General features: G+C 63.4%; 3 protein-coding genes across 3 annotated transcripts, besides 1 other annotated feature; 1 reads left to right on the top strand and 2 right to left on the bottom strand.

The window, feature by feature from the left end:
* Positions 1 to 253: 253 nt before the first annotated feature.
* On the top strand, positions 254 to 727 carry LPMP_070180 (hypothetical protein; the record flags this gene model as incomplete). Its single annotated transcript, XM_010705724.1, has 1 exon — positions 254 to 727. The coding sequence occupies one exon, from the start codon at positions 254 to 256 to the stop codon at positions 725 to 727; it is 474 nt and encodes a 157-aa protein (XP_010704026.1).
* A 273-nt stretch (positions 728 to 1,000) lies between these two features.
* Positions 1,001 to 1,276: a repeat region.
* An 880-nt stretch (positions 1,277 to 2,156) lies between these two features.
* LPMP_070190 (protein kinase, putative) lies at positions 2,157 to 4,664 on the bottom strand (the record flags this gene model as incomplete). Its single annotated transcript, XM_010705725.1, has 1 exon — positions 2,157 to 4,664. One exon carries the CDS (start codon positions 4,662 to 4,664, stop codon positions 2,157 to 2,159), a length of 2,508 nt encoding a protein of 835 aa, XP_010704027.1.
* A 2,976-nt stretch (positions 4,665 to 7,640) lies between these two features.
* LPMP_070200 (protein kinase, putative) lies at positions 7,641 to 10,820 on the bottom strand (the record flags this gene model as incomplete). Its single annotated transcript, XM_010705726.1, has 1 exon — positions 7,641 to 10,820. One exon carries the CDS (start codon positions 10,818 to 10,820, stop codon positions 7,641 to 7,643), a length of 3,180 nt encoding a protein of 1,059 aa, XP_010704028.1.
* Positions 10,821 to 10,982: the final 162 nt, after the last annotated feature.

The raw sequence follows: 10,982 nt of genomic DNA on the forward strand, positions 1-10,982 counted from the left end.
TCCCACACGCACTCTCACCTGCCTGTCTCAACACTCCGTGATGTTGCCGCTGTCTCCATCTGGCAATGCCCTGGGTGCCATTTGTGCCGCCCTCACCCAGCCATCACACGCCACACCTCAGGTCTGTACATACACACGACGGAGCCCCGCAAGCGCCATTTCCACTGTCATTACCTGGCGCACACGCTACACGCACACTCTCAGTGGTCGCACCTGCTTTTCTCTCCGCTATCTTGATCTGTGTTACATCACCATGGGTCAGCAAGTCTCCGAGTGCGAGGCTGGCATCCCCCTCGGCCTGCTGGGCCTTGACCAGATCAACTGGGGCGGTCAGGCCGGCGCCATCTACGAGTGTTGGCGCCTGTCCCCGTGCTGTGGCTCGCCGGACTTGACGGGGTGCCTCCTGTGCCTGCTGCACTGGCTATGCCTCTCTCCTTGTTCATCGTGTAAGCTCTATGCCACCTCGATGGGCGATCACTGTTCACTATGGCCGCACTGCTTCTGCGTTCTCTTCTGCTGCCCGTGTGCTCGACTCTTCACTCGCTACAACCTGCGCAAGAAGAGCGGCACGCGTGGCAACATTATTGGCGACTTTATGTGCATTTTCTGCTGCTGCCCATGCGCGTACTGCCAGGAGCTCCGCAGCGTGAGTCCGAGTGGGTGGCGCATTGTGCCCGAGGTAACCATCCCCGGGATCCTTGTGCCGGGCTGCCGCTTCCTCAACTAAGGCCGGGGGTGCGAACCGGTGAGAACTGCACAAGTACGCCCTCCACGATAGGCACAGAGCCGCGGAAGATGCAGCGAGGGAAGAGACGGTTGTCTCGCAACACGCGCACAGCCATCTCTAAGCCCGCACGCCTGTGGCACACATGTCCTCACGGCGGCGTGTACGAATGCGTGGATATCACCTTGCGTGATGTCGGTCGAGCGAGGCCGCACTCTCAACGCGTGTTCTCATTACTTCTCCCCTGCAGTCGTACCTTTTTTCCCTCTGTTTTCACTTCCTCCCTGTGTTCGCTCCGCATGCACCCAGACCTCCCCTGCATTACCCACACGACAGACGCCACCTCTTTCACTCTCGAGCAGGACCCTGTGGCCTCGCCCCGTCTGGATTGAGGCGTGCGGTCCACCCGAGTCCGTCTGGCACCGGTCGCGCAGCACGCCCCCAAAGAGGGGACGAGGAAGGACAAGGGGGCCCGTTAGACGAGTGGTCCAATTCGACGGCAGGACGGTTCATCCCAGGACGACGAGGGTTTTCGCCGCGGCGCTGCGGAGGCTGTATGTCGTTGCTGTCTTGTTCACAGTAGAATGACAAGCTGGAAACGATCGTTTTTTCTCTTTTGCTTTGTCATTGATATTCTTTCACACAACGCTGTGCGGTGTGCCGGCACGACGGGCGGCGACAAGCGTACTCGCGTGTGTGCTCTCTTCTGTATGGGTCGGCTGCCACGCCCGGGCGGCCGCCAAGCGACCCCCCCCCTCCCCCAACACAACACAACCCCACACCCCCTTGGCCGCCGCCGCCAAGCCCATGCGCACCAGCGGCGCCACCACGCGCGCGATGCCGACGAAACGCGCTCCTGAGGCGCGCGCGCCTGCCGGTCTTTTCCAAGAAGCCCCTCCTCGCCAACCAACGCCCCCCCCCCCCCGAACGCCTGCGCGGCGCGGCCCCCCCTCCCTGGCCCCGGAGGAGAAGCTGCGCCGCTGGGGAAGGGGGCAACGCGTGCGCGAGAAGGGAATGGGGGGACGACCAGTGACGGAGAGGGCCCCTGGGCCGTTCGCGAACACGTTTTTGTTCTTACCAACGCGCCTGCCACAGGCCAGGTCAGCGAAGCATTACCCACGCTACGCAGATCGCTCTGCAGCAACTCCCCCTACGCCGGTCGCTGCCAGAGGCGGCTCAGCACTGAGAGGGGTAGGGGGGGACTTGGTCTCCCTATGCAGGGTGGGGTGGTGGACCCTGAGATGCCGCGCACTGGGATGTCCACCTCTCAGGAAGGGAGGGAAAATACATGAGGAAAACGAAGAGAACGAGAAAAAACTCACGCACAAGAGGGGCGGGATGCACAACTGCTGCGTGTGCTTCTAACCACAGGAACAACCCTCATCACGAGAACACAACCTGGAGCCCACGTATTGGCCCCCTCTTGCCTTGCTTAGTCCGCCGACACGACGCAGTTGGTGGTGTGGCGCACGTGGTCTGGCAGGACGATCTGGACATCGATAGCGCCGTCCCTTTTGGCTTTGCGATTTTGCTTCTTCGCTGCGGCGCGCTGGGCTTTAATTAGCTCCTTCATCCGCTGCCGCTCTTCCTCGCGCTTCACGCGTGCGACCACGCGCCCCTCCGCGCTCTTCAGCTGCTCCTCTAGTGACACGCGCGGTCGTCCCCGAGCGTGACTCGCCTGGCGGCCGTTGTAGGCAGATGGCAGGCTGCTCTGCTGTAAGTCGGAGTCACAGGCAGGGTGCGATGCCTGACGAGCGTACGACACTTGCCTTGAGAAGGGAACGGCCGCGGCACCATGGCGCGCTTCTACCTTGGCCGCGCCATGCTGCTGCTGTCGCGCAGCGGACAGTAGAGGCGGTGCGGGGATGCCTTCCATCAGGCAGCGATGGCGCGGTGGGGTCAGGATAAGCACGCCGGGTGACTGCGGCGCATTGGCGGGCTTCTTCGCAAAGGTGCGGCGGTGTGGCGCCGCTAAAGGCTTGTCTGCTGCACGGACCGCTGGGGCCGAGTCGCATGGCTGCCCCTCTTTGTCGCGCCGTTGATCATACGTCTTCAACGCCTTGTCATCATCCACACGATGATGGTGGAGGTACTTCTCCATGGCGCGCAGGTCACGCATCCGCAGAACAAACCACTGGTCCGCCGGCGCGGCGTCGGAAGCCTGGGCGGCTGGCTTGGGGGGCGGCATTGGCGCCGACTTCTGTTGCGCTTCGTTGAGGCCGCGCGCCCCCCGAGTCGGTGACTCCCTCGGCACACACGGTGGGTTCGTGAGATTCTCTGCCGCATCCAAGGCGCGCTTTGGTACATGCGTTGGTGGCACTGCCTTTACCACCACCTTCGTCGACCCACCGGTTCTGCGCGAGGGTGTAGGCAGCTCCGCTGCCCTTGTGCGGCTAGCTGCGGTGGCGCTCGTAGTACACCGAATGGCCATCGAGTCGGTGCTGATCTGGCGCACGAACCTCGGTGCCTCGGTTGATAGTGCGGTCTGTGCCGGAACACTCGGCACTCGTTGCCGTTGCGGCAGCGGACTTGCCTTGGACGCCGCCACGCTCTTGCGCTTCGGTGCCTCCTTGGTCTGCACTTCTTTTCTGAAGAAGCCCTCGGTGGAGATCTGCAGAGCCACCTGCTGCGGCATGCACAGTTGTGCCGCCTCCGCCGGCACCGCCTGGTGCCGCTCCGGCTTGTCTCCCACGGCTGCTTCTGCCGCCACCGTAAGCACCGCCGGTGGCTGCTTTGGCACAGGAAATTCCACCATAGACGGCAGTGATGTGAATGACGTGGTCGACTCTGGCGCAGTCAACGCAGGCGACGACACGTCGGGAAGCTGCTTCACACCGGCCACGTGAGACAGGGATTCAGGTGCGGCTGCAATGGCAGTGGGATGGGAGCCCTGTGGCGTGGGATCCTCGCCGGCCTTCGCCTCTGCCGCGACAACCAGCAGCGGGTCGCTTGTGGCGCTGGCGGGCGGTGGCGTCGTACCCGTGGACGGGGGCGAGGAGGGCGAGGAGTAGGACTGCGGTGACTGCGGCAGTGGATGCTGCCGCGGCTGGTAGTCAGCCACCTTCGGCGGTGACACCGGTAGGGGAGGTGAGGATGCGACGGGGGGCTTGGGCAGCCTTGCTGGAGAGCGCACTGGAGACGGCGACGCACAGCGGAGCTCCTCAGCGCGGTTGAGTGCAACTCGTGCCACCTCCAGCGCCTCCCTGGCAGTCACGCGTTGCGCGGGGTCGAGCACGAGCATGGAGTGAATAATCGACCTCACCTCCTGCGCCACATGCGGCGGGAGAGGCGTGATGTGACCCCAAGTGATCTGCTGTACGAGGTGCGCGAAGCTCGGGGCCGAGAACGGCTTGCGCAGCGTTGCCATCTCGTAGAACACGCAGCCCATTGACCACACATCGGCAGCATAGCTGTAACTCGTGCCCAGCAACACCTCCGGCGAGATCCACATCGGCGAGCCGACGAACGTGGAGGTGACGTTGGAGATGCTGAGGGTCTTGGCAGATCCAAAGTCGCCTAGGTAAAGCACTTTCGTGTCCGTCGAGACGAGGATGTTGCCCGGCTTTATGTCGCGATGGATGACACTGTGATCGTGGCAGTACACAAGGGCCTCCAGCAGCTGAACAAACCAGAGCAGCAGTGTGTGTGTGGTCGGGGTCTTGTGGTGCTGGGTGAGGTAGTGAAAGAGCCCGTCGAGGTCGCCGCCAGACTCGTACGACATGACGACGAAAAGGCTTCCATCATAGAAGAAGGACTCGAGGAAGCGAACAATATGTGGATGCCGCAGCCGCAGCGATGCGTTCAGCTCCTCAACCCCCTGCGTGCCCTCCGCCAGCCGCTTGATGACGACGAGCCGGTCCGGCTGCTGCCGGTCGCGCGCGAGGAAGGCACCGTTGGTCCCACCAAGGTCCTTGACCTTGGTGTAGTGTTCCATGCCCATCTTGCCGACTGCGTTCTCCACTGGAGTGGAGGATGAGGATGGAAGCACAATGTTCTGCCAGAGGGGGAGGGGGAGGGGGGGGCACAGAGTGAGAGAGTGAGGCACACGTGCGTGGTGCAGGGGGCGCACGCAGGCGTCGAAGATGAAAAGTGCACGTGAAAAAGGCTGGAAAAAGCAAAAGCACACAGAGGAGGATGGCGGAGGGAATCGAGAGAGTACACAGAGGGCGAGCACACACGCACGCGCACGCGCACACGCAGGGAGAGGACGACACCAGCGGTGGATGAGCGACGCAGCACCAGCCAGGGAGAGATGCAAAGTTGGCAAGCACGAGTGCCAGTGGTGGCAACAGTGGCGTGTCGCCCCTGAAGATGAAAGCGAGGCGTCGGTTCAATGGAAGCACCTCACACAGTCAAGCACGTATCGGTCTGCTGCTGCTTTGATGATGGAGAAAAGGGGGATGCAGACGTGGCTTGTGTGACGGGGACGACTGATGTGCAGCATCCGTGGCACGCAGATTCATGAAACACGCACGCATGGGCAAGCTCGCACAGGCGAGTTGAGGTCAGGTGATGGAGTATAGAGGTTCCCTCTCCACAGGGCATGAGCACAGCAAGGTTGCGCAATCCTGTCATCGTCGAGCACGCCAATACACGTCAAGACAGAGGCGAGGGGGCACGGAGACCATAAGTCTTAGAAAAGAAAGACGCTGGTGGAAGCAGCCCAGAGCCAGTGCACAGCACTTAGAAAGCATCAAGCTCATATGCACGGCATCCATCAGTCATGTATGCGCAGGAGCGCGGCTCGTGCATTCAAGGTGAGATGGGCAGCAGCTGCCGGGCCCCTCCCCCCACCTCGAACTCGACCGCTCACACTGTAGTAGTGGCGCGAGAGGGGGTGGGGGTCTTGCGCACGAGAGCAACAGAGAGTGTCCTGCCAACGTCTCTATAACCTCCATTGCATGAGGCGATTAAGTTCACGGTGTAGTTGCTCGCTAACGCACCCACAGCATGCTGCACATTCGCATACATATAGCAGGAGAGAAATGGGGGAGACGGCGCTGCGTCGGGAGAGGGGGGGGCGTGTCATGTGCACCTTCTTCACTACATCGAGAGGAAGACGAAGCACAACACAGAGCCCTTGAGGCGGCAAGGAGAGAAAGAGGGGGGATGAGCAACGAGCACGCCGCGCCCGGCATTCGTACTTACGCATCACCCACCACATACGCGCCACTCAATCTCCTCCTCTAGTCGGACCGCACGACTGTGTTGCAGTAGCCCAGCAACGCAGCCGTGCGTCGCGCGTGGACGTTGACAGGGACGAGCCCCCTCCACCCTGGCGCTGTCGAGCAAACCAAAACGTCTCCACAAAGTATACAACAAGGGAGGCGGTGAGAGGAGTGTCTGGTGCTCCTCGGGTGCTGAGCAATGACGGAGATGATCCCTGGAGTGACGCTGGGACCATCGCCGCCGCCACCCCCGCGCCCGCACAAGGCGCCCCTGCCCAGCCCAGGGAAAAGGAGAGGCCGTACCTCCACAGCACACATGCGGCGACGCCTCCGCTGGCCACTGCACAGGTGCGCGTGCAACTAGGTCCCATACGGCGAGCTCTCCGTGGCTGACCCCCCCCTCCCCTCCCCCAGCTGCAGTAGAAGGCACGGTCCTTCGCAGTGAAATAAGCGGTGCCTCCCTTCCCCTGAGGTCGTCATCGGCATCGCGGCTGGGGTACCAAATATTACGCGGTCGGCGCCCCGCTAAAGCACAATGAGTGCCCGCATCACGCCGCACCGCCAAAGTACTCCGGCAGTGATTGCAGGGCTTCGGAGGAGCGAGACACCGAACGACGGCAGACCTCTGCAGGCGGCGGCCGGATGATGCTGCATCGCTATCCAACAGGTAGAGAATGCTGTGCGCCAGCTTGACAGCGACAGCCCGACGCCCCTCCACGTCTCAGAGGATAAACCGCTCGACTGGGGAGGCTGCCGATGCCGCCGATGCCGCTGCCGCAGGGTCTAACGTCATCACTACCGTAATGGAAGCCCACCACAGCCTCGCCGCTCCTCTCCGCTTGGCAGCCACGGCACAGGCAAAAACTGAAGCAAAACTCGCTGGGCAACCCCCGTGGTTGATGGGACACGTGGTGGTGGCGCAATGGCAGCCCCGCTGACAGGGATGCGGCTGGCGAGGGAAGGAAGCCCAATCACGGCGGTCGCGCCGCCCGCCGGACCCACCGGACTTGCGACGGGGCCCTGCGTTGGAGGCCGCCGTGGCGCTCGGCTGCAGCTATTCGCCGAGCACCACAGACACCACCATAGTGAAGACCCTGAGCGGAGTCGGTCGGAAGGTGGTGAGTGGGCTGTGAACACTCGGGTCTCGCAACAACGACACGCTGCCGCTGCCCTTCACAGAGAAGGTGGGGTGGCACGAAGTCTGGCGGAGCGGTCACATGCCACTCTACATGAAGGCAAAGATGTGTACGCGTTTGCAGGACATGCGTCACTCTCCGCCACCCTCCGCCCGGTGAGAGGAACGCGGGGAGGGGGACAGGCAGAGAGAGGTATAAGAAGAGCCGAGGGAAGGAGAGAGGGGGGTGCCGGAAGGGGGAAGGACGCCGTAGTGCACGGCGATTGATGTGTCCTGGAGGGGGAGACACAGAGACAGCCGATGAGAAGGGGGAGGGCGGTGGAGCAGCAGCGCTGCCGCCATCACATACGTACGCGCAGAGGGAAGTGTCCTACCACACGCAGGCGGCGGCGGTGCCCGTGGGTAGCCCGTGCTTGTGGGGCGAGGATGGGCGCTGGCAAGCCAAGGAGGGGGAGGGGCGGAGGAATGGGGCAGTGAATGAAAAAGTGGCAGAGACGAAGAAAGGAGTTCACAGCTGCCGAACCGGCTCCCTTCTTCTCTGGTAGCGAAACAACAAGAGAGAGCGAGCGAGCGGCAGCCACAGAGGCAAGCCATGCGCCTTGGCCCTCCACTCTCACCTCGGTTGCTTCTCAAGCACCCCCTCCAGCTGTCGGTCGAGCACCGCCAGCTCCTCGATTGACGGCAGCGCCGTCCACTGCTGCCGGTCTGGCACGAGCCGGCGCACCACCGTAGCATCCCGCTGCAGCAACGCGCAGGTGCGGTAGTACGAGTACACCGCCCGTAGCGTGGTGGCGTCGAAGACGCCGGTGAGTTCGGCGGAGAGGCGGTTGCGGCGCTCGAGGTAGGGGCGCCACCGTCGCAGCTCCGCCGCGGCGGTCCGTGAAGCGGATCGACCGCCATCTGTCGAGGCTACCATCAAGGGCGCGGCTGGGTCGGCAAAGCGCATCGACACCGCAGACGACGAGGAGACACCGCTGCTTTGGGCGCATGTCGAGTCACGCCTTGACTCGCTCGGAAGTAGCCGTGCACGACGGCGTGCCTCTTCGCTCGCCGCCGCCTGCGCCAGTGCGGCCGCCTCACGCAGCTCTCGGATGCGCGGCGGCATTGGGCGGCCTACCGGGAGCTTTTCCGCATACGAGATGCCGGCCACCCTCTCCTCACTGCCGGTGTCGAGCTGGAGCCTCTCACGTCCACTGCGCTGCTCATCGATTTGCCGCACCATGTCCACGTACACGCCTTCGGGCGACATCCAGGGCTGGGCACCGGCGGGCGGGTCACCGTGCCCCTCCCCGGCCGCCGCGGCCGCCGCGGCCACCTCAAGCACGTGTAGAACGTGCGGCATGCTACGGAGGAGGGCGGAGCCGTGTCGCTCATGTAAAACCTCTATGTCGGTGAGCACGCGTTGGTGCCGCAGGCGCTCCTGCACGCGCTGCCGCAGCTCCATGACGGCCTGAGCGATCTCCTCGAGGGAAGCACAGCGCATGTCGGAGACATTGTGATAAGCTCTAAAGAACGCCACATCCTCATCAATGGCACCGCCTAGAGCGGTGCCGTGCTCACGCAACAGCGGCGGCAGTGATGCGGAAAAGCCCCGCTGTAGCTGGAAGGATCGCAGCGACCCTGTTGGTGACGTCGTTGGCACCGCGGCGAAGCCATCGATCGCCGGCGATGCCGCTCCATTCGACAGCTTACCTTTGGGCTCAGTTTTGCCGTTGTGGCGCACTGACTTAGCGTTCCGCTGAGGCGTGGCGGACTCGCGCTGCCGTGCCTGGCGGTGTCGGCGCTTCCCCACAGCAGCGCTCCCGATCGGAGAGTCCTCGCTGTGAGTCGCATCAGTCGGAGGCGGTGGCAAACCGAAGGGATTTCGGCCGTTGCCGATCTTGTGCCCGGTGACAGCCAAATCACCGGCTTGAACCGGACACGGCGATGGCGACCCCGACGGACGGCGCGATGGCATTGAAGGGCAGCCGTCCACTGCCTTGCCTGCCGCAGCTTTAGCGTCAGCCAGTCCTGCTGCTCCTCTGGCAGCACCGGCGGCAGGCTCTGGTGCGACGTCGTAGAGCATGTAGGGACGCATGCTATCTGAGGGTGCCATCCCCACCGCACCCTCCCTGGAGGAGGGAATGCTCTGTAGGTCGCCGCCAGCCGCGCCGACGAGACGCTCGCCAGTGGCCCCGTAAAAGATCCCGTCGTGGGCGCCACCGCCGCCCATGCCGAGCAAGGAGGCACTGCCAATCAGCCCCGACGGCTGCGCTGTCAAAAGAGCCGCACGCGCTGCCTCAACAGCTCGCCGCTCCGCATTCTCGTGCTCCTCAGCCGGCGCACAGGCAGGGCTTAGCAACTGACGCCTCAGCTCGGTGTAGTGCAAGGACTTCCCGCGTGGGTCGCCAGGGTGGCGTGCGTTCCACGCTGCAATATTTTCCTGCCACGCCTGCAGTTGTCGCGTCAGTGCACACTCACTGGGTGAGGAGGGAACGTCAAGAGGAGTCCGCAGGCTGCGCCAGAGGTCAACGTAGGCACGCACACACGGCACCGTCAGCACCTCCTCGCACGAGGGGCGCTGACCGGCATCGAGGCAGAGCATGCGGTTGATCAGGTCCGCGATCGGCCGGGGGAAGTGTGCCGGCAGCGGCTCGCGCTGCCCTCGCAAGACACGCATCACCAACGGTGCAAGGTCGCGCGACTCGAAGGGATGACGGAGGGCCAGTAGCTCGTAGAGAACGCAGCCGAGCGACCATACATCTGACTTGGGGCTGGCCGCCCCACCTTGCAGCACCTCTGGCGCCATGTAGAGCGGTGTGCCTTTCATGGCCGCCTCCATCGCATCGACGCCGTCCACGCCGCTGTGCAGCCGCCTCCGCTGAGAGCCCGGCGAGCATGATGAGACCGCATTGCTGCTGGTGCTCATCTGGCGTATGTGCACCAGCGGCTCGTAGGGGCTCAACTTGGGGGAATAGAGCGGTGACTCTGCGCCCCACTGACCAGAGGACCATGGGGCCTGCTGGTAAAGGGACGGGAATGGCGGTGCTGCCGCAGCTTCTGCGGCGACGGGCGTGGGTGAATAGAGACCACCGGAGATTGGGAGCGACGGCACTTTGTCGTCGCCGTCGTTCATCCGCAGTGGAGACGGCGAGCCAACAGGGGCCCCGTTTCCCACCGCTGGCGCGGATATGAAGGATGAGCTGCTGCTTCCTGGAGGGCCGCCCATCGTTGCGGCTGTGGCCCATGTGTGACTAGTCATGTCGGCGCCGAGTCGCTCGGAGATGCCAAAGTCGCCGAGCACTACGGACATGTCCCTGGACCTTATAAACACGTTATGTATTTTGATATCACGGTGGACAACGTTGTGGGCGTGCAGGTACTGCGCTCCAAGCACAAGCTGCACGAACCACAGCATCACCTGATCGAGATCAAAGTACATGTCCAGCTCGCGCTGTGCTGCCATGTGGGTGTCCATATCGCCACCGTCGTAGTAGTCCATGACAAGGCACAGGTCGTGCTCGTTGAATAGAAAGGCATCCCGTTGCGACACCACGCAGGGGTGATGCAGGTCGCGCATGAGGATGATCTCCTGGGCAGCATCGCGTCGCTGCGGCGTCGTCAAGCCGAGCAGTGGAATCCGCTTCATGACGAAGACTTGGTGGTCCGTCACCCGACATACTTTGAAGACAACGCCGAAGGAGCCCGTCCCCATCTTCTCCATGATCCGGTACTCGGAGGTCGCCATGGTGTTTTGGGCCTTGGGCGGCGGCTGCTTCGGCAGCCGCCGCTGTGGCAGTGACAGCGGCGGCATCCCACGGTGGGAAAGAGAAAGATGCGTGATGTGCGGCAGGTAGTGCCGCTGCGCTACCGCGTCTGAGAGACGAGTGGAGGGAAGGGGCACAGATACAACGCCCCTCCCTGCTCCAGTCGCCACCCCTCACCAGTACGCGCTCGCAGAAAGTGCGACGAGTGC

This window comes from Leishmania panamensis (genome assembly GCF_000755165.1).
Source record: "Leishmania panamensis strain MHOM/PA/94/PSC-1 chromosome 7 sequence".
In the NCBI taxonomy this organism is placed as follows: domain Eukaryota; phylum Euglenozoa; class Kinetoplastea; order Trypanosomatida; family Trypanosomatidae; genus Leishmania; species Leishmania panamensis.